This window comes from Protopterus annectens, chromosome 5.part0 (genome assembly GCF_019279795.1).
Source record: "Protopterus annectens isolate FY-2018-M chromosome 5.part0, PAN1.0, whole genome shotgun sequence".
Classification (NCBI taxonomy): domain Eukaryota; kingdom Metazoa; phylum Chordata; order Ceratodontiformes; family Protopteridae; genus Protopterus; species Protopterus annectens.
The window spans coordinates 184,730,199-184,754,590 of NC_056735.1; the positions used below are offsets into that span (position 1 = coordinate 184,730,199).

At 42.0% G+C, this 24,392-nt stretch overlaps 1 protein-coding gene across 1 annotated transcript in view; it reads right to left on the reverse strand.

The window, feature by feature from the left end:
- SLC36A4 (solute carrier family 36 member 4) overlaps positions 1-24,392 on the reverse strand; it is a gene marked incomplete in the record, with an annotated part of 1,257,367 nt that overhangs the window by 580,571 nt on the left and 652,404 nt on the right. Inside the window, 1 exon segment of the mRNA XM_044072201.1 lies at positions 1,353-1,448. Coding sequence (XP_043928136.1) covers positions 1,353-1,448 — 96 coding nt within the window.

Consider the following 24,392-nt stretch of genomic DNA (forward strand, 5'->3'; position numbering starts at 1 on the left):
AATCAAGTTTCGCTTTAACTGCTGTCATTCTATGAGCAAATCTTTCTAATTTAGAATCAACATCCTGCAAGTGAACAGAGTGCCCACAAAGCACTGACTCATCACTGTAATCAGTGAGTCAAGCAGTGGTATTCTGCATCTCAGCCATAACAAACTGGAATTAGGCTACAGCCTCCATTTGATCACTCCTTATCAGGTGGCTTTGTGACTCCCATGCAAAAGAAGCCATTTTGCCATCCATTCACTGCTTAATCAGATTAGTAGTGTTGTAGCTACTGCAGTCTTCTATTTTTCAGCATCCAACACACACCACTTATTCCAAAGTTTAATCTAAACTCAGTTAACAAATGAACTTAGGTAATAGTCCAGGATATATCATTTTAAACTTTAATTATCCTCTTGGGAAGGTTAAAGACTAAAATCAACCAACTAATTATTTTCCATCCCGACTACATATCCCCACTGTAAGGTCAGGTTTTGATGGCCAATCTTTAGATGTTTGTTGACAGTGTTGAATAATAAAGTGTATCTGGAGAAAGGGGATGCCCCCTTACTGAATGTACAGCCTTCTACAGAGACCCATTTAATGGAACTGCTAAGCTCCTCCCCCTGGAAGGGGTGAAATGCAATATAGTAAGGCTATAAGTAAACTCCTCTTGAGACAGCCTTTTTGACAGGATATACCCAAACTAATGTAGTTAGGACTGACTGATGGATTTCCAAAATGTTCAGATTATTAGGCTGCCAAAAATATAGCTGATAAGAGGGCTTCCCACTTCCTTCTTATATCAAATATAAGTGCTTAAGGCTGGATGGAAATCAGACAAAATGCATTTTACAAGGTAATGTATTAAATGAATTGGAAATAAAGTTAAGGATGCTTAAGCATGTGAAATAAAGATGTATAAAGATATTTAAAGGAAGTTAATAAGGTGAAAGCAAACATGTATAAAGCTAAGTTAATCATAGTGGAGAAATGCTGCAATCTACTTTTGTCCAGCCTATAAGTATGGCCGAAAATGCAGTCAGGTGTGGTGGTGAAACTATATAGGTGAGGGGCCAATGAGAAACTTAGCAAATGACAGAACAAAACTTTAAAAGTACCAGAAATATATTGGAATAGCGCTACATCAAGTTACAATAAACTCTGAGCTCTCTTAAAATATCCAATAGTCACTGGTATCAATATGCACACAATTCATGCTAATATATAAATCCTTACAGTGTATTAAAAAGTGAAAACAGTTACTTATAAATAGCTTTTGCTCGTACATATGTTTTCATCTTCCCAGCTCACTTTTTTAGACCCATAGTGACACAGTCCTTTAAAACATTACACCATATAAACTTACCTTCCCCAAGAAGCATGATTTCGGAGGCATGCAATAGGTCCCAATTCTATTGCACAGCTTACAGTGTCACTATAACCCAAGGATGGCTTTCTTAACCTGAAATGTAATAAAATATTCTGATTTAATTCACAAGCAAAAAGCACAAGAGTGAGCATAGTACATTGCACAGAAATAGGCGCATTTTACAAAAACTGTTATATGTATTTAGCAGATGAAGCTACTATAGAACAGAAATACAACAAAAGGTTCCAGCAAATTACTACACATGTGAGGACAGGTATGCATCATTTACTTAACTCTGTGATTCTACAAAGTACACACAAACTAGTATCTAAAGAGAAAACATCCTGTATCACATGCATTTGCTTTTATAACAAATAGTCAAGGTTCAGGTCAGAGGCTCAATCCAAAAGGACCAAATAATATTTAAACTGTTGTCAAACCATAAAAGCACATTACATTATTTACTCAAGACTAAACAGCCCTGCATAATGTTGTCCAACTAAAGCATGGTAAAAAACTGAGAATTCTTGGTTTAATCGAGAAATACTATAACAAGGCAACAAACAGTTCACAGATAATGTGAGCTGGTGTTGCAACCTGTTGTACATGTTGATAGGAAACAGTAAGTGTTGTGCATACAAATTAAGACTATGCATCTCCTGTTTGCATTAACAGTGGTTTGCAATTCACAGAAGGCATATGATATATATCAAAAGGCACTGAAGTATGTTAAGGTAGTGAAAATGAGTGTGATGACGTATATAAATCTCAAAAATTGATCAGAATATGACTACCAAAGTTAATATGCTGGTCAAAACAGCCAGATCACAGCCAATGGCATCATCATCATCATCACTATAGCAAACCAAGGCAATGACAGTGATGCTAGATAAGCCTGATGTACACCATATTAAGCAGGCAGAACTGTATAGCTGTGTTAAGTACACGTACACATACCATAACAATAGATATTCTAAAACATCACTATTCCCATAGCCTAGGCTATAAGGGTTATATCCTCCCAAGAATATGACTAACCAGATAGCTTTTCAAAGCTCAAGAGAAAGTTCCATGGGCCCTAACTATCAGAAGCTCAAACAAAGCTCCCTATAAAAGGCAAGTTAGAATGCCAAAAGCTTCAAAGAAGGGAGTCAACATCCCTGAAAGGAAAAATGGTAGGAAATAATCAATCACCATAAACTAATATAATTATATATACAAGGGTATATACATCCACATCCAGCAAAACATCAAGAACTAAACAAGGGGTTTGAGGGAGGGCACAGCTACTACAACAGTGATCTATTATAACATCTATTGTTAAGTTTATTTATTGTACTATGTTCAACATCAGATCACTGTTGCAAAAGCCTAAGCTATTGGGGTACATTACCATAGCTTAGACAAATATAGGGAAGATAAAAGGTTTATGAATCCAGGAGATCACAGAGAATGGTCCATGCAAAGCATGACCTGGACCTGGAATACAAATTCAGATTGTAATGCTTTCTAAAAATATTTCCAGAGTACCAAGTTGCTGTTTATAGAATACTATGAGTGTTTCCCTTTCCAGAGAGGGTCCTAATCCTGCCTGTAAATTGCTAGTTATTGTGAGTGTGACAAAAAGAAATAATATGAGATAGCCATCAGGAAACTGTCAGCTTTGACAGTGGCTATCTTTTTCTCTTACCTTCATAGCACAGCAACATCTCACTGGTTTTCCTGAAGGATTGATTTCTGCCAAAGTAGTATCTGATCTGTCTGTGGACATTCAGAGTACTGAGAACTCTTTCTCCTTGTTTTTAGGTTCTTGTTAGAAGACAGAGAGATTAATAGATTGGCTCAAGGTAAACTCTAAAATCACTTTTCCTATAAAGAAGAATTTGCTCTCAAAGAAACACTTTCCTTGTGGAAAATGAAGGCTGACTCATCATAAGAGCTTGTAACTCAGATACTCTTCTAGCAGAAGTCAGAGCAATGAGTAATAATGTCTTCCATGTTACGAATCTCAAATCAGCTTGATTAAATGGTAAAAATGGAAGGAGGGATAGCTTTTCAAGCACAAATTTAAGATCCCAAGGAACAGCCAGAGTGCATGGATATGTAAAATCCCTTTCAAAAACTGCTTGACTTGAGAACACAAAGAAAGGGCAGACAAGTAGAAATGGATGACAGATGAATTTTGATAGTAAAGGCCAGAGAACAGTAGCTCTCACAACTATTAAAGAACCAGTGGCAACAGTGTCATAACAGTCCTTTTTGGATTGGCACTAACTCAAAACTCTTTTCCAGTTGCACATCCTTCCTAAATAGCAGTTTTAGCCACTTTAGTCCCTGTTGCACATCCTCAGAAAAAAGATGCAGAAAAGGAATTGAAATTCTATCATCCAGGTAATCAAATGAAGTGTTTTCAGGTTGGGGTGCATCAAACGGCCCATCTTTGTAAGTAAACCCAGTGTGTGAGTTAATTACCCTTAGGCAGTTTGAAAAGAAGGGAGAACCACTGTTGCCTGGGCCAAAATGAAGTCACTACCAGAATGCTTGGACAGTCCATCTGAATCTTTAGAAGAACACTGATGGAAAAGTATAGATGAACATTCCCATTCATGGGAATGAAAAGGTATCTGTCTTCTTGGCCTGTTTAAAAGGAGTGCTAGAATGGAATTTCTTTAAATGTCCATTTTGAAAGAGACAAACATCTATATGAGGTGTTCCCCATAACTGGATCAATTAGTGGAAGACCAGTGGGTGCAGTTTCCATTTGTGAAGGTCTTCCCTTGTTCTGCTAAGCTGCACACTTGATTAGTAAATGCATCACCTCAAGAAGAAAAGAGGTTATAACTCCTCTAGACTCACTATTGATCCAGCCCATAATTGAGTATAGCAACTGCAGACACCTCAGAGGTTGCTGACAAAGATCATGGGGCTCCAGCATGTGCCTTACACAGACCGAGTAAAGCCCATGTAGCTACAGTCCGTATCGTATAAACTTCTTAAGGGAGGCTTATGCCTGGCCTACAGAGAAATCCAAAACCCAAATCTAATGAACTTGCTGCATATCCGTAAATCAAATGTGACTAGGGCTACCCATTCTAGAGACCTAAATATGGCCTGCAACTTAAATAGGACATGCTGGAGGGACAGATTTAACTCCCAGCGACAGTTGCATCTTTGGAACAGGCTACGAATTCATGTGAAACAGAGCAACTCTATGACACTGTTAAAGAGGAACCTAGACGAGTGGATGTGGCACTGTAAATTCTTACTGGGGATAGTGCCCACAACCCTCCTGGACATGGGCAGTCATCACTAAATTCAATCTTGGGTATCTTCGAACTACCATTTCTATGGTATTACATTGGGATGAAACAGCTAGGCTTACAATGACATCCCGGTCGATAGCCTAGTAATCTCCTATAATCCTATAATTGTCTCGTTTTGCTCTAACTAAATGTATGAAACCTGCCAAAGTCAAAATGAGCTGATACGCTACATCCAGCCTATCAAAGCAGGTCTGCAAATGGGGATTTATGCACCACAACACCATGGTGTTGTCTGTTATAACTTGCAGAGTTCCTGGAGACCAAAGATGATTCAAAGCTTTCAAAGCCTTTATTACTGCCAACATCTCTTTGACATTGATGTGCTTCTGTCTGTCGCATCTGATGTCCCTACATTCACTGCTGCAGTATTCTTATCAGATGGGATTCCCTGCTGTGGAAGCCTGAATGTCTGGGCCAGTCTACCAAAGACTACCTGTTCATTTTAAAAGGTATGCTGAATATCACCCAAGTGCTCCTTGCACAGCATAGGGCATAAGGGTGACATTCAGGCCTACCATAATCAAAACTTCTTTGCTTCCAGTCTGAATGCATCTTTTTATGGTAGCCTGTTTACCTGCATCCGTTTTCTACCAGATGAACGCATTTTCCTTCTCCAGTGACTACCTATGCCTGTTTGCTGACTTCTGCTGTAGTTGCAGATAAGTGCACCTCTGGGGATTTTGTTTTTTCTTACTTTTTTTTGCACTCCTTGCGGATAATGTCATCCAGGAAGGGTAAATGCCAGTGTGGGAGACAGATTCCCCATAAAGACCACCACGATAAGCTTTTTTTTTTTTTTTGTCTAGGAGCTTCTCAAAATCATACATCATGTTCTATTTGTCACATGTTCATTCCAAAAAGCCTTCACAGCAGACTTTCTTCCCTTTCCTTGTATCTTGAGAACCAGTGTCTTAAGCATCTTGCTAAAGATACAATGGAAGGAATCTCCCACCCTGAGGGTCAGCCGTTAGGGAAGAAAGTGAAAAAGGTACGACCAGAATCTTCCACTGTCCAGCCTCTGCTGGGTGTTTCTCCCAAGGTTGTTACAAACCTGGAGGCTCGTCCAGCTGTGTTGTCAGATTTCTCTGTTGCGGCCATGTCAGAAGCTGGGTAGCAACATGTCCAAAGAGGCTTTGCAGGCATCCATCTCAGATGTTCAGGGGGAAACCACAGCTGATTTTTTCAGAGGGGCCTAGGGGAGTTGCTCAAATTTTATTTGGGGAAGAAGTCCCTACTAAGGTTCTCGACTGCTGTCCTGGGTCTGAGCCTTCTCAGTTTTTTTTAGAGAGGACGTTTCCTTAAAAAAAGAAACAAAAAATTAAACATGTTTCTTCTGCTCCTAGGGATCCACAAAGTGAGTGGCAGACCTTCACTTAGAGGCCATTTACTGCATTAATGTCCTTAAATCTTCCCCAAGGGATTTCGGTTCCTGCTTCTCCTTGGTCTGAGCTAAAACAGAATGGCTCTGAGCTAAAACAGAATGGCATTAAATATACTGATCCCAAGGATATTGCCAATATCCTGGCAGATCGATTCAGTGCCAACTTCACCCCCCCTTTCACCCCCTAAATGGCCCATCTCAATACCGGAAGATTGCCAAATTTCAGTAATAACGGCCACACAGGTAAAAAACGCACTCTCCAAAGCTAAGACTACAGCATACATGGGACCAGATGACATCCCGGGCTGTGTACTACATGAACTACAATATGAACTGGCACCTCACCTAAGTGTCATGTTTAATCATAGCCTCACCAAGTTTCGTGCCCACTGAGCGGCGCAGAGCTACAGTTATCCTACTCCACAAGGGGGGATCCACCTTGGATCCCGGAAACTACCGTCCCATCAGTCTGACAAGCCTTATCTGCAAGCCCATGGAGCTTATTATCATGGAACTTATAAACAAAGACAATGCCAACCTTCAAACACTGGACCCCACCCAGTTTGGGTTCGTGAAGGGCCGATCTTGTCTCCTGAACCTGACTGACTTCTTCGAATCAATCTCCAGAGCCATGGACAAGGATAAAGTGGTCCACACAGCCTATCTAGACCTTGCCAAGGCCTTTGACACCATCCCCCACTCTGGAATCATAGATAAACTTACTAAGCTGGGCATTAATCCTTACGTCACCCAATGGGTTGCTAACTGGCTTACTGATAGAACCCACACTGTAAAAGTAGCCGACTCCACATCCAGCTCCAGACAAGTGAACACTGTAAAAGTAGCGGACTCCAAATCCAGCTCCAGACAAGTGACAAGTGGAGTACCTCAGGGTTCAGTCCTGGGACCGCTCTTGTTTGGCATCTACTTCTCTGAAGTACAGGCCAACACTAAGGGACTCTGGCTAACAAAGTTTGCAGATGACTGCAAACTGGGAGCCATTATTGAATCCCCAAATTATGTGGATACTCTACAAAAGGGCCTTACAGAAACAGATGCTTCATGCCAGAGCCATGGGCTCAGGCTCAGTGCCAAGAAATGTATAATTATCCCCCTTGGGAAAAAACATGTATCCGTGTATTACCATATAGGTGGCAGTACACTAAACACCGAAAGTGAGATAAGAGACTTAGGGACACAGGTGGACAGTGGTCTCACCTTCGATAACCACATCGCCACAACAGTCAGGAAATCCCTCTATGTGGCAAACCTCATCACTAAGGGCTTTTCATTCAGAAAAAAGGAGGTCATTGTCCCACTGTACTCATCCCTCATTAGACCCATTATAGAATACAATGCCCCGTTTGGTATGTACCTCTCAAGACATCTGCAACAACTGGAAAGGCCACAGAAATACCCCACTAAAAGAATCATAGGCCTAAAGCAGATGCCCTACGCTGACAGCCTTAAAAAACTCCAGCTATACTCTGTTGCATATCATCTACTCAGAGGTGATCTCTGCATACAAGGCCATGTCAAACCCAGAGCTGTTGGACGTGCTACACTTAAAGAAATCCCAATCCCTCAGAGCCACACTCTCCAGGGATCTAAACCTTGTCATCACAATAAACAAAACATGCTGGAGGGATAGGTTCCTGACCCAGAGACTCCCCAGACTCTGGAATAGATTGCCCATACATGTCAAGCAGAGTGCCTCTTTGGCCCTCTTCAAAAGGAACCTTGACGATTGGATGGGAGAAAAGAAATTCACCCCGGGGATCACGTCAGTTGCCCTGCTAGACAGGGGTCCAGGAAAGTAAATAGTGTGGGAAGAAATAGCCAGGGAATTGTTATGGCTAGGCTTGTATAGACCCTAGGGCTGATAGCCTAGCACCAACCTATGAACCTATGGTCCTCTACTGCCCTTAAAAGGCCTAGAGAACAGGATTCTTCTGCGGATAAGTTCAAATTCAGATAATGAATCCCGGACTTATTCTATTCAGATTCCTTCTCCTTTATACCATGGGTCATAGGAGGGAGGAATCTATTAGTCCAGGCATTCCTTTTGAAGAAATTTCCTTTGGGGATACACATTCTAGGACGATGGATTTTTTTTTTTTTTTTTTTTTTTAAGTGGGATTGTGCTCAGGTCTCCATAAGAGGTACTATGAGTTGCTGCAGATGGAATCCCCTAAACCTGCGTCTATTCCTCATGTTTTGGCTGCTTTGCTGGATGCTTTTTCCAATGCCTCTCATGCACCTGATTCTCTGCCTCCTGCTCCCAAGAAGCCTGACAGGTTTTGCCTTAGGATTGTTCTTCCCTATATAAATGCCCTGCTGCTGACCCCTCTGTAGCGCCTGATAGGCCGTCTCAATTTCTTCCTTCACCCACGTTATTGCCTTCTGATAAGGATAGCAGAACTATGGAAAGGCTAAGTAAGAAGGTTTACACTTCTGCTACCCAAGCTTTTAGAGCTAATAATTATCAGACCCTATATATCTAGTTATGTGTTGGCTCTTCTTTCTCAGGCCTGTCAACTTGTTTCTGATTTTCCAGGCTCCAAAGGTAAAACATATGTTCTTTCCTTGCTAGGGACTTCCTCTTAAGCCATTCATCATTCTATTAAATGTAGTTATGATGCAGCAGATGCCTCTTCTAGGGCTGCTGTTTTTGGTTCAGTGTTGAGGAGTATTCTGGGCGTAGGCAACCAAAACAATAAAACCAAGGTGGAAAAATAGCACTGCGACAATAAAAAGTCCAAAACTTTAATGCAATTAAACCAAGGTTTAGAGCTTTCTTCCCTCAATTTGGGGACTTCTTCAGAACAACTCTATACATTCAACCCAACCCTTAAATACGAACATCAATTAAGTTAATTGATTAATTAACCCATTACATAATAAATTACAATCAAATTCAACCATTTAAATATACTACAAAAATATCAAAAACATTTAAACTTAAAATGTTAACCTAAAACATTTTTCAACTTTAATACACTAGATATGCTAACATTCTCATTAATACCTGGATACTGAGTTGCATTTAAATGCAACTGCCATTTCAATTCATATATATCCAAGTGCACATCCAGTACTCTCCCTTGCATATCTTTAACTATTTGCTGCATTACTAAAAACTTAAAAGTGTGGTCATCATATTCCATTATATGCCTACCTAAGGCATTAGTCATTTTATAATTTTTAATGCCCAATAAATGCTCACCTATTCTACCTTTAAAACGTCTACTAGTTTGTCCTATATAATATATTGAGCATTTTTGACACTTGGCCATATAAACCACATTTTTACTACAATTAAAATGGCCCTTTAAGAAAATCTCTCTACCATTCAAATTAAAACAATCTCCAGTTTCCAAAATAAAAGAATAATATGTACACATCCCACATTTGTAATAACCTACTAGTCTATTATTATGTACTTCATTTGTTATACTAGTAATTTCTAAAAGGTTTTTGAATGACCTATCCCTTCTATATACACTTTTTGGTGCTTTGCCTACCTTTTGAGACACATTCTAGTCGAAATATAATATTTGCCAGTTATTCTTAATAATTTCATTCACACTACTAGAATCTTGATTGTATGTAGTAATAAAACTCAGCCCTAAATCTTCTCTCTCTTTTTTGTTGTAATCTCTACTTATAGGGGCCACTTCATTTATTAGAATACTTCCCAGGAAGCTTGCTACTCTTCTCTGGGATCTTAATTTTGTTTTGTCCATCAAAATGTGGTAGTACGCATCCTTGAGGTCTATTGAGCACATCCAGTCGTTCTCCTGTAGAAGTGGGAGAATGGATTGAATAGTGATCATCCAGAACTTTTCCTTGGCAATTGACAGGTTCAGCGTTGACAGATCGAGGATGGGTCGTAAGTCCCCCGTCTTTTTTGGCACCAGAATGAACCTGGAGTAAAAGCCTGATCCGGATTGTTCGGGGGGGATGCGCTGGATGGCTCTTTTTCTCAGCAGCCCTAAGATTTCTGATGCTGCTGCTTCCCTCTGATCGGGTGGGACATTGGGGAGTTTTGTTGCTCGGGAAGGGTGAGATAGGAAGGGGATTGAATATCCTCTGGATATGATTTGGAGCACCCAGTGATCTGTAGTCGGGCAACCCCTCAGGGTTGTTGCGCAGGTTGATCCGAAAAAGGTTCTCTCGACCCAAAATGTTTCGGGCCCCCTCTGCCGGCATCCACCCTGTTCTCCTCTGCCTCTGAAGGACGAGGTATCTAGAGCAAAATGGGATTGTTGAGCTTTCCGGAACCACATCTTCTTTTGTCCTCTTTGGTTCCTGGAGTAGGACCTCTGAGGAGCCGAGAAGCGGATCCCGAAGGCAGACAACATCTTCCCGTCTTTCTCGCTCTGGAGAAGCGTATCGCGGACGGTTTTGCCAAAGAGTGTGGAAACGTCGAAGGGGGCATTTGGGAAGGATGCCTTGAAGGGTTCTGCAAAGTCGCAGAGACGGAGCCAGGCTTGTCTACGTAAGAAGACGCCTGTTCCGCTAGCTCTAGCTGCTCCCTCCGTAGCATGGGAAAGGAGCCGCATAGACGTGTTGGTGATTGACTTGAGAGTAGCCATTCGAGCTGAGAAGGTACGCTTGTCCTCGGCCTACATGGACTTTGGGGGTGATGCAGCGTACTCTTTAATCAGGTCCCGCTGCAGTCTAATCACATGTGCCATATAATTCAGTGACCTTACAGAGAAGGTCGCTGAAGAAAACATCCGCTTTCCCAAACGGTCCATCATCCGAGACTCCTTGTCTGGAGAATGTACCGAGGAACTCTCCTGTGCTAATTCCTTTCAAGTGGCAGCCGCCACCACCATAGTATCCACTGGGGCACCCTTGCTCCAAACTGTCCTGTCCGTGGGAGGGCTGAGGATCCTGTCCGGTCTCTTAGTAATTGGTTCAACAGTGTCCGGTTCCCTCCATGCCCTGGTAGCAATGAGGTCTACCAGGGGATCGGCGGGAAGGACACCCAAGAGGTAGATGGGCTTGCGTCAAACGCCTCCAGAAACACAGACTCATCCGAGGAAGGTTTTTGGGCAGACCACCCCCCTCTAATGCGTAACATTTCCATGATGTCTCCGAAAGAGACGTCTTCGGGGAGTGACCTTGGGGAACCTTCCCCTTCCTCCAAGTCCGTGTCCTCTGTGAGGGACTCGGGTGAGTCCAAGTGCCTCCTCTTGCACTTCTGTTTGTGAGGGACCTCCTGGGGGGGGCTGTCCGAAGAGGCCTCACCAACGATGTCCTGTTCCTCTATGGGAACAATCGGGAAGTAGGCGCAGGCTGTCCTTGGGGCCGGATGATGGAGGACCGGCCCGTATGAGTGGGAATGATGGGTGGATCCGAAGCAAGAGCCTGAGGCCTCTAATCCCTCGAGAGGACCCTCTCCACAATGTCGAATGCCGAGGGGGAACTGCTTTCCCTTGGATTCAAAAGCATTCCCCTCGGATCCGACGTGCGGATTGACGCCGAAGGTGACCCGACCGGATCCGAAAGGTACCCCGACCTTGATGGAGCCGAAGGTCCACTGGTCCTCTCGGATCCGATGATCAGCTCACGGCCCCGAGAGCTCGGATCTGAAAATGGATCCGACAGACTCGAGGTTACAGTCGGCGCCGAAGTAGGAAGCACTGTCGGCGCCAACCCTACCCCGGCTCCGAAGCTAGTCGGATCCGAAAGCTCCGAGCCCCGAAAGCGGGTCAGAGAAGGAGTGATGGGGGCGAAAAAAGGTGTCTAGCTCCCCCCCAGCAGGGGGGGGGAGGCAAGAGCACTCCCATCTGCATTTGGGCCTGAAGAAATCGAAACATCATCTGGTCCATATCAGCGTCTGACAAGCTTCTGGTGGATCTAGATGAGGCCATCGAAGCCAGCCGGGAAGGCCGCCTGGATGACCTCAAAGGCGACCGGGTCTCCTCCTCCGGCTCCGGGGAGAATCGTGGAGAACGGATCCGAGAGGGGGAAGGCCCGGAGACCTTAAGGGGAGAGGAGAGCTTTTTAGACGGCGGTGCCGAAGAGGTGGATTCGGACCGCCTTTTATGGCTCCAGTGCCTCTCCTTCTCTCTTTCTCTGTCTTTCCTCTCTCTTTTCCTGCTTTCCCTTTCCTCTTGGGCCAAGGTGGGAGGGTGAGCCCCGGCCAGGGAATCAGGAGCGACAGATGGGGCGGCCGCAGCCACAGCCGGCGCCACCGAGGTGGAAGAAGCAGAGTCTGGGGGCAAAAGGCCCGCCAGAATGAGCTTCGACCTCCTATCCTTTACAGCCCTGGGGTTGAAGGCTGCACAGATAGCACAGCCCGAAGAAAGGTGGTCAACCCCAAGGCAAAGGACACACCGAGTGTGACCATCTGCTGGAGACAGCTTATGGCCACACTCGGTACATTTTGAGAAAATGGCTTTAGGGCTTTCAGCTATTGTAAAGGGATAAAGAAAGTAGGCCCACAAGCACAGACCTTCACACACGCAGAGGGGGGAGGGGAATAAAACTAAGTTAACTAAAATACAAGAGAACTACCCAACAAAGACTACAAAATATAGGGGGAGTTCACGCACACCAAGAAAATGAAAAATCTGACAGAAAAGAAGTTTTTAAAGACTGACTTACAGTACTATTGCTCGGAGCTCGTTCTAGAGAAGCTTATGGAAGCCGCGGCAAACGAGATCTGAGGGTTAGCGGGAGATGGCAGGGCATTATGGGTAGGGGAGGAGCTTGGAGCTCGGATCTATTAGCTTGGAAAGCTGCCGGCTCGGATCCGAGTCGGATCCGATACCCACAGGTTGCAGAGCAAATGAAGTTAACTACTTCAGATCAAATGTATAAAAGATCGACCTGCCAAACATTAGGGTATGTATGTAACACAAAAGCTGAAACTAGACGTTTAAAAAGCTTTTATACATAATAGATAGGAATAACAACTTTGTATCATAATGGCAATGCTTTTCTGTATTATCTTTGAAGGTGAATGGTCTCACAGGTATATCCAAAAAAGAAAGAGTAGTGAGCTATATTAAGAAATACACAGAGCAAATAGCTATGCTACAGGAAACCCATTTGGAAAGAACCAAGCATGAGAATTTGATAAAGAAAGGACTTCAGGATGGTTATTCAGCAGAATAGCTCGTACAAATGAAAAGGAGAGTACTTATATTAACTAATAGAGGAGCTCTGTCAGTGACAGAAGACAGAAAAAAGATAATAGTAGAAGATTTGCTGAAGTAATGGGCTACTGGCAAGGGAGGAGGATTACGGTTGCATACATTTATGTTCCACCTAAAACTGCTACAATGGAGCTTAAGAAAATTCTGGGAGAAATAACCATCTTTCAGCGGGCACTATTAATTACAGGTGTGGACTGGAATTTAATTTGAAACATTAAGTATGTATTTGGAGGCCTAGAAGGGAAAATATAATAAAAGAGGGTAGCTCTCTGAAGAAATGTATGAAAATGTTTGGTATGGAACTTGGAAGATGTGAATTCAGTAGTAGGAGCAGGGAGATAATTTGCATATTATTTCCCGAGATACAGAAACTGGGCTAGGCTAGACAGAAACTATATTTCACAGGAACATGTGCATTTAATTGAATGTTTTGATATGCATCCGGTAACTATTTTTAGATCACATGGATTCTGTTATGGCAGCTAAGGATATGTGGGAAGAGAATAAACAAAAGATAATACAAAAACTGACAATATGGGAGCTTTGTTTTATGGACATGGCTAACAAAATACAAGCAGTAAAAATGTTTTAAGTCCCTTTAGTATGTACACAGGTTAGTTATATTTTTATCAATCGAATGAAAAGCTGTGGATAGCAATTAATACAGAGTTGAAACATTCTTATCTGGGAGGGGAAGAAGGCAAGAGTCAAGTAGGATAAACTGATCCTTCCAATAGAACAAGATGGTTTGGGATTACCTGCTTTGAAGGGATATTTCAAGGCTCCCATACATAGCAGAAGCAGAAAGCTTTAATTCAGTGTAGAAAGGGGTGATAATTAAATGGTGAAACTCAAGAAATAAGGAGTGACTGGGATTTCAAATGCAGACCCTTAAGAACAATAACAATAGCCAAACAGAATATTATAGGTTCATAGGTTCATACTAGGCTATCTGCCCTGGGGCAATTATAAGCCTAGCCCAATTCTGTATGGCTTACGCCATCCCTTGATTTGAGTATACTGTGCCCTTTTTAAGGTTTAGTTTACTGTGCCTCTGTCTAATAGTGACAAGGGAGTAATCCCTGGGACAAACCTACGATCCCCCATCCACTTATCGAGATTCTTCTTGAAGAGATTCAGTGAGGTGCTCTGCCTCACATGAACTGGAATTCTATTCCAGAGCGAAGGGAGCCTCTGGGTTATGAACCTGTCCCTCCAGCAAGTTCTATTTATTTCTGTGCTGAGGTTCAAGTCCCTCGAGCGTGTGGCTCTAAGGGATTTAGATTTACTGAGGTGGAGCATGTCCATTAATTCTGGATTTGATATAGCTTTGTATGTCAGGCATAGATTGCCTCGAAGTGGCGGTATGCAACTGAGTAGAGCTGGAGTTTTTTAACCGAGCAGCATATGGCATCTGTTTGAGACCCTTGATCCTCTTGGTGAGATACTTTTGGGGTCTTTCTAATTGCTGCAGGTGTCGGGTAAGGTACATCCCAAAAGGGGCATTGTATTCTATGATGGGCCTGATGAGGGATGAATAAAGAGGCACGATTACCTCTCTTGATCTAGATGTGAAACCCTTCGTGATGAGGTGGGCTATGTAGAAGGTCTTTCTAACCACTTTGGCAATGTGGTTTTCAAAGGAGAGATTGCTATCAACTTGGGTCCCCAGGTCCCTAATAACTTTCTCTGTACTTAATGGGTTTCCGCCTATGTGGTAATTTGTGGGCACATTGTTTTGCCAAAGGGTATGACTATACATTTTTGGCATTTAGCTTTAAACCATGGCTGGCACCAGTTATCGGTCTCTGTGAGACCTTTTTGAAGGATGTTTGTGTCAGCTGGAGAGTTGATTATGACGCCCAGTTTGCAGTCGTCTGCGAACTTGGTGAGCCATAGTCCTCCCACGTTTGCCTGTACCTCGGAAAAGTATATACCGAACAAGAGTGGTCCCAGGACAGAACCCTGTGGGACGCCACTTGTGACCGGTTTTGAGTCTGACATGGCTCCAGCAACTCTCACTCTGTGGGTTCTGTCTTTGAGCCAGTTTGCGACCCATCTTGTGACATAGGGGTTTATATTTAAGCTGGATAGCTTATCTATGATGCCGAGTGGGGTATTGTGTCAAATGCCTTTGCAAGGTCCAGATAGGCTGTGTGGACTACCTTCCCTTCATCTATGGCTTAGGTGACTGTTTCAAAGAAGTCAACCAGGTTCAAAAGGCAGGATCTGCCCTTGACAAAGCCGAACTGGGTAGGATCTAGTGTCTGTAGGTCCCCAATGTCTTTGTTTATGAGCTCCATGATGATCCTCTCCATAGCCTTGCAGACTAAGCTAGTCAGGCTTATGGGGCGATAGTTTCCAGGGTCCGTAGAGGCTCCACCTTTGTGGAGTGGGACCACTGTTGCTGTACGCCATTCTGTGGGCACATATCCTGTAGTGAGGCTGAGATTGTATAGCTGTTTTATTTGAGGGATTAGTTCCTCTTGTAGTTCATGTAGGACGCAACCTGGGACGCCATCTGGTCCCATGGAAGCAATGTTTTTTGCTATGGAGAGGGCAGCCTTCACCTGAGCATCTGAGATGTTTGGGAGGCAGCCCTCTGCCGGGATAGATACTTGCTCTTTTGGGGGAGGGGGGGAGAAGTTTGCACTGAACCTGTCTGCCAGGATATTGGCGATGTCTGTGGGTTCAGTGTATTTTTTGTCGTTTAGAATCAACTCAGAACAGGTCTGGGAGTTGCATCCCAGGTTTCTAACATAACTGAAAAAAGCCTTAAGATTGTCTTTGGTGTCCTGTGCAATTTTTCTCTCGAAGCTGGCCTTGGAGGATTTTATGAGGGATCGTAATTTTTTGCTAGTACTGATCAGAGATGCCTTCCCTATTAGGGATTTTGCTCTATCATGTAGTAGCTTCCTCCTTCTGTTGTACAGTTTATTTATGGCAGGGGTCCACCAGACTGGACGCCTGCCTTTGGATGATTGGGTCTTGGTTTTGTTTGGGATAGCATGATCCATGCATTCCTGGAGATGTCCGTAGAATGCATTTATATAGGATTCTGCAGTTTGGGCTGTAGTTTCCACTGGCCCTGGGGCCTTGAAGGATTCCACTTCGGTTTTGAGAAGTGAGAAGTTCGCTTTGAGAAGTTTTCACTGTGGTTTTCTGGGCTGGGGGTGGGGTCGGGATGTGGACATCCAGTGAAATTAATTTATGGTCTGATCTTACCAATGAGGGATATACTTCTGGGATGGAGCATAGAGTCCCCATGTTGGTAATGATCAGGTCTAGTATGTTGTCCCCTCTTGTGGGAGTGGTGACTAGTTGTTCCATAGCATTTGAGTTTATAATTTCCAGGAATCTTTGGGCTAAGGTGCTGGGGCTTGAGTAGTGCTTCCAGTCAATGTTTGGGTAGTTGAAGTCGCCCAATATAATGGTGTTCGGAGAGATCTTCATGTTCTCCAATGTTTTCAGGAAAGCCGAATGGGATTCCTGACTGAGAGGGTGGTCTGTAGGATGCTATAAACTGAAAAGCAGTCTTGACCACTGTCAGTTGCACATGGATGGTCTCCGATACTTCATGCAATGCCACTAACCTGGAGGTGTGGATATCCTTGATAAATATGGAAACTCCCCCTCCTTTTGTGGTTCGGTCTGGGTTTTGGGGCCGAAAAGCATGATATGAGGTATAGCCTGGTAGTGCTGGGGTGCTCTCTGGAGCCTTGAACCAGGTTTCTGTCACTGCACAAATATCTATGTTCTCCATACTGAGGAGAGCTTCGAGTGCGTGCATCTTGAGGTTAAGACTTCTGGCGTTTAGCAGCATTACCCTTAGTTTCTTGTTCCTTGTGCTGTCTATGGGGGTGGGTTTGACTTTTGAGCCTTGCTTAAAAAAGGCACTATGGGGGTGGCAAGAGCCTTTGCCAATATCCGAAAGCCCAGTGGTGACAGGTGCAAGCCGTCCCTAGCGAAGCAACGTGGCTTGTCGAGCATGTCATCCCAGGCTGACAGACACTGGATCCCCTTTGAATGACACCAAAATTTTAGCCAATTGTTAAAATCGATCAATAAAGTAGCAGAAAATATTCCAAGAACTAAGTCAACATGAGAATGGAGAAAGTAGATTCTGCCAATAGGGATGACTGCAATTAGAGGTACAGAGAATAGGCAAGAGGGGACTGAAATTTGCTGGAGAAAACTGGCAACGGACACTAGGTGTTGGGAGCACAAAAATTTTGAGGGAAATGTAACAGAATGGGAAGAGGCCAAGAAAAGAATATATCTGGACTGCAGGCTACAGACTGCCTTCACTCTCAAGAACTGATATCAGAGTATAGGCAAAGAGAATGGAACAGGGAATCCTAAAAGGAAAGATCAGCACAGGTAACGTTTTTTATTTGAATCAAGAACAGAAGCTGCTGTTAAAAAAGTGATAACTCAGTAGGGCATGTAAAATATTGCATGATAACTACAGGAATCAATCAGAGGAGATTAGAAAGGATTGGGAAGAAAAATTGGATAAGCAAATCACAAAGAAACAATGGCTCACAAATACACAACAAAGTCTAAAAGATATAGGAATTGAACTGGAAAGTGTTTTTATAGGTAGTTTTACACCCCAAGCAGATTCCAAAAAATTCTTCCTCAGGTAGACTGAAAATGTTGAAGCTGTGAATGGGAAAAAAGAGCTAATTGGTAGCATATTTTTTGGACACTTCAAAAATTCCCTGCAGACTACTCTAGGTGAGCAAATTGGTATAACTAACTAATGAAATTATTTTCTGAGTTGTGATATGGGATCTGAATTGTCTAGACATAGTAAGGCCTTGCTGGGTTTAATTCTGGTGGCTGCCAAAAAAGCAATTACTAGAAAATGAAAAACAAAGTATAAATCAACCATATTAGAAATAGTGAGTATAGTAACAGAAACAAAAGAACTGGACGAGAGTTCTTTAAAAAAGGATAGAAGCAAATTACATAGAAAAATGGGAATTGTGGGAGCACTACATGCAGAAGTTTTGGAGGAAAAATGAGGTTTAAGTGAAGGAAGGAATTGAATGAGCTATGTAATGTTCGACTGGCAATGACTGCATAGAATATTATGGGTCTATATGAGATCATCGAAATGGCTCATTATCGAATGCCGTAACGTCGAACTGCAAAACCCGAACCCTAACAATATCGAAAACTCAAAACAGCGAATTTTTTCCCAGGGAAAAAGTTTGCTGTTCCGAGAAACACACACACACACACACACCACAAGCACACTAAAAATCAGCAATCCACACACATACATTTAAAAGTTACATCTAACCCTACACTACACTGCACATACACTACTATCTATCCACTTACCTTAACCCAGACCATAACCCTAAGGTCCATCACTATCGCACACTTACCTCACCCACGCCCTAACCCTAACTCACTTAACCCGCCACTAACCCCAAATTCTGTCACAATCACACACTTACCTGACCCGCGCCCTAACTCTAACTCACCCAACCTGTGCCCTAACCCGAACGTCCGCACAATCACACACTTACCTTAACCCAACCTGTAACTTTCCACCACATTGCTGAAAACAGCGAAGCCACAACAACGGTCAACCAAATTCTTTCCCTAGGAAAGAATTCGGTTTTGTGCAGCATCGCTGTTTTCAGCGTTCGCGATATTGGATTCGATATTAGATCATTCAAAATTCTGCCATTTCGATGATCTAATATAGACCCGAATATTATATGGGACATATAATGTATGCAACTGAAAATAGGCCAATGCGGTTTGTTTTCATTTATATAAATGTATGACTGCGTAAGTCATAAATGATAATTCAATACAAGATATTTTTTAAAATAAATAAACAATAAAAGCCCTTGTCCATCTGGCAGGAAGGAAGTGATTACAGTATATGATGCCCCAATACAAGGTTTGTTCCAGAATTGGTGGATGTGAAGATATTGGGTTTACCGGGCAAGCAGGGATCCTCTGAAAAAAGAGGCAGGAAGTCCCATTGCCAGCTGTATCGCTGTTAAAAGACTTTCAGAACTCATTCGACTGACATAGTCTGGTGTTGCACATGAAGGCTGGGGGATGGCATAATGGTTAAGGTGCTTACCTTACAGACATACGCTCCAGGGTTTGATTCTCACATGGGATAATTGGCTAGGCTTAAAATGACCTACAAGGACTGTTAGCCTAGTACTAATCTATGAACCTATATAATGAAGACTGACAAAAACGGAGAAATTGCCAGGGAAGGGGGGGACTTAAAGAAGCAAATAAACAGTTATTCTGACTTTTTAGTCTGTCACTGATTTTGAGAGGCTTTCCTCTTTCTTTTTGGAGCCTTCTTGCCTTCACTTTTTAAAATCCTGTTTATTGGCACCTTGCTGCTTAAACTGCCAATTGAAAAAGGGAGCGGAGGTGGACAAAAACTATGTATTTCATGTAAACAAGGAAGGCTGGAAGATTTGTGTCGCCCCTTCAAACACTTGCCCCCTCTCATCAAACCTTTTAAGAACCTCAGCTGGAGAAGGGCGAAAGAGGACATCTATGTTCAGGGGAAAATTTAAAATCTCAGTCTTAACATATTCGGGTAAATTTTCAGAACTTAACCAAACAAAGCTACTTATGACTGACCCAGAAGCAGCAGCTCTGAAGACAGTGTCAGCAGCTTCACTGGAACACTCAAAAGAATGTCTAATTACATAACAAGTAGAACACATAGAGACATTCCTGGAATTCTTTATCTCAGAAAAAGGAAGGTTAATAGTTAACTTTTTCATGTTCTCAAAAAAACGAAGTAAAACATGTGAGCCTGGCATTTCTGAATGTTAAAGTGGCTGTCACTAGAAGGCACACAAATGCACCAGTTCTGCTGACCCAAGTGTCTGGATGGGACTGGAGAAATCTCTAATACCTTAGGCTACTGCAAAAGTGATGAAATGTTATACATCAGTTCTTCAAGGGAAGCTTCATATTTAGCCAGTCTTTCCTTCGTATCCGACTTTGATTTCTGCAGTTTTATCAACTCATCTGAGTACATACTTAAAGCTTCTTCTGTTTCTCCAGCCTTTTTTCATTTGACATTTTATATTTCTCCAGTGTCTTATATTTTAAACTTGTGTTGAGTGCACATGATTTATTTTTTCCTCTAAATTACTGGAAGCCATCACGTATACTAAAGTTGAAACTTGAACTATTTTATTTTGCTTAACTGCAAGGTTTTTCCCACATAGAGCTTTTCCTTCTCCGTTTCTGTTTTATCTTCCCAAATGTCTTCTTTGCTGGCATCTAGGTAATGTAATTAGTAGCCAAACTGAAAGCTTTTATTGGCTTTTTTTTAACAATTTCTGTTCATCCCAGAGCAGCTTTAAACAACCTGCTGAATGGTGTGCAGCTATCTTGCAAGTGTCTTCAGAATTAACTCTTAACACCTTTCTAGGCTGTTCTACTTCAGTTACTCCAGCAGACAGTCAAAGGTAATCACCTTTGACTTCATAAGTATATACACTTATTTATGCTACTGGGGCAAGTTTCATATAAGAGGATTGGCAACAATCTAATTTTGCCATTTAATTCACTGCTTCACACTACATTTTTTCTGTTAGCTCACCAATAACAGCAGAACCTAGTTCCAAATCAAAGAAAGATTCTCCTGTTATTGAGCTCAACTCAAATCAAGCATCTATAATAATGAATTTTCCACACAGGTTGGAGACCAAGTCATATACTGCTGTTGGGATCAAGAGATCCAGGCAAGGTACGGAGTCCAGTTTCAACCCTACATCTCTAGATACTTGTTAAAGTGCAGTGTGATCTAGAATTTATTGACCTTTTTTTGTATCAGCCTGCAACCAATGAGTCTTACATTACTTGGAAATGCTGTATGAGCATTAGCTTCTATATAGCATATCTGGGGCATGGTGTGCCTGACTTTGGTCCTTCTGCAGTTACTTTATTTGGAAAAGGCCCCTCCTCTTTGCAAATAACCATAAAATACAATTCATAAGATCCAAATACACTACAAAGGGCACAAAAATACCTAGACCTAACTACAGGTAAGACTAAAGTCTTCTCACTTCTATTATACCAAACCTTAGTTTTAGCCATACCTTACCAGAAGTTTGTTGTTCTCTTCCTGTGCAGATTATAACCTGCATTTATAAAGCAGAAAACTACAATCTGATCTGCCATTTATTTATACTAACCCTCACAAATGATTCCTTTATATTACTTGGAACTAATACAGTGACATTAGCGTCCAACACAAATACCTGGGAAGTGGTGTTCCTGACTTTGTTCCTTGTGGAGTCAAATTTTCCAGAAAGGATTCCCATCTTTCCTTATGCGCATACAAGGCCAACAGAGTGGATTTTTAAAATCCTTCAAATATTTCACTATTTCTCTCTGCTCATCACAGAAGCTACTGGACATAAAAGTCAATTTGATGCCCAATTTTATGAAAACCTTGCTACTTAAGTTGTTTTCCACATTAATATTAAGGCAGATTCTGCATGAACTCCCTTCAAAGATTAAGCCACCAAGGTAAAATTTGCTTTCCTCTACAGCAAGGTAACTTTAGTGTGATATGTTACACCTCTTACAGTAAAAAATTTTGTAACTTTAATGGTGGGGGTCACTTTTACGGACTGCATTTTCTCTTAACCTCAGCATGCACTCCTCTAAATTCAGTAACCATTTTAGAAGCTTTTACCTTGGCAGACTTGGATGACATAGAAAAATATTGCCACTGGCTATGCTGTTTTTACTAATGTTTGTTACGATAAGGTGACTTAGCCCAGATGAAGAAAAACAAGGAAGCAGCAAAGATGACTGACTCCAGAAACTTTGGAATGGTGTCTTCACTTTCCCCATCCATTTATGTGTCTGACCTTTTCCTACACCATCTTTATTACTTACCTGAGCCCTTCTTTGTGAGGAAAGTTACTTCTGCCCCTGGCTTCATCTGTAAAAAGATTTTCTGAACCATTTCTAGTTGGCTTTATCACAGGCCTGCCTTTGCACCTCTTCATATCTTCTCCCATTCTGCCTACCTGGATCATATGTTTATATGGATACCTCAGGCTGGAATGAAACTGATGCTGCAAACAGGACTACTAAGGAGCAAGCTGATAAAGTAATCCAACCAAAAGATTTGGAATAGGAAGCACTTGCTGGGTTAAAGCTGGATTGCGTTACTAAGGTAATCTCATAACAAGCTGTAGTGATGCAGACATTTGTTGGTTTACAATGGGACTAGAACTAGACTGTGGCTGAAGCAGTGTACCAGGCTGTGGATTTTTTTTCCTATCTAGCAGCTTCCTGCTTAAGTTCATTCCTTTCCATGCCAAGGGTGTCAAAGATGATAATCTGCAGAGCTTTGAGTTTGCAGAGTAGTTATCGCTCTTCCCCCATTTTAGATGGCAGGGCTTTACTCAACTTTGCAGATTCCAACATATTTACTGACTTTTTCACAACTCACAGCACCGTTCAATTTTTTTTCAAGTTCTGGGTATATTTGCTTTCTAGCAGACTTTCTCAAATACACATTCTATGGGTTTTGATGGGCAAAACACTTCACTGGACAGGACACCTGCCTGTCTGGCCCCTCTGCTGCTGCTACAGAATTTCCATTCTCTTTTTATCCACATATTCAGTACCACTGACTTATTCATACTCTTCTCAGAAACACTGTACTTTCTATCCTTTCATCAGCTATGGACCACCTAATTATGAAACCATGTTCCTCTTCAGTATTAATATATTTGTTTATTTTTTTTAAGACTGGGTAGGTGGAATGGTCCAGGGACACTTTTCAACCACAGCCTGTGTTACATGGCAACAACTGACATGGGAACTAATTATAGACAAAGCAGATGAATTATCTATTGATATGTGCATAAGTTGTACAGTATCAGCTGTACTTGCTTTTGCACTGAACGTGTAACCAAGCAGTTGCAATACCTGTATAACAAGTTCGAAAAGGTAAGTACCCTTGTTCACTCCTCTCCACACTTAGGCTGATTACAGGCTGAGGTTATCACTGTCAGAATCAGAAATGTGCTTGTGGTGAGTCCCGGTCATATCATATCCCTGTATTATACTTGTGACTGTTCTGTGGAAGTATACGACTTCTCATCAGTGGTGTCTTGGAAATCTGCTCATCTGACAGCTGGCACTGCAATCCCTTCCATATGTACTATGGTCTCTGCTTTTAGAATGCCATACTGACTCAGCACTCACATTTTATTTTTGCACTGTGTCTTCCAGTGCTCCTGCTTCAACCATAATTTTTTAAACTAGCAGTTTTACTGTGTACCCTTATCAGAAGTGCTCCTCTTCCAGAATAGCCTCTGATTCATCCCTGTAAAAGTCTGTAGGGTAACTAAATTTTCTACATTCTTCTGCTCAAGCTGCATTTCAAGATTAATCACTTTTAGGAAAATATTTATTTGCTTCCATAATTTGACAAATAACTCAGAGCTTTATTCCTTATGTTCACAGGTTCGAGTGTCAAGCTTAGGACTTAATGACATTCAAAACGTTTGACTGCTATAACCCCATGTTGATATTTTCTACTTCCCCCGTACATATCAACTTTATTTTGAAAAAAAGATAATAAAGGTCTTGTTTATTCCATAATTATGGTGATGTGTACTATATCTGTATTTTTTTTCTATTACTGATATTTATTTTTAGTACTAGGTTCCCCAACCCAATTGTAGTTCCCTCAGCTGTGCATTCCATGCACAGATTTTCAAGAAGTCTCAAATCAGATATTGTCTAATACATAAAGCAGGGATAATTTCTAAATAACCTATATGAAGTAGAACAAAAACATAATTCTTGAAGCATTTCTACACAGCTCAGGTCTACTAACCCTATGATTTTGTAAGTAGGGAATCAATGTACCTTTTCAAGTTGTTGCAGTAATGGATCAGATCACTAAAGGAATAAAATGGTACAATGATTACCTTGGAGTGACCTGAGATGAGCTTTAGTTCATCTACATCCATACAGCCAAATGCACTGTGTTCATCTCAGAGTTTGCAATGCTGCTTGTATGGTATTCCTTTAGTTTGCAGATCATCAGAGGCAAACCCCACAAAATGATACTGAAACAACTAATCTTTCTGAACTTACTGCAGACTATTTG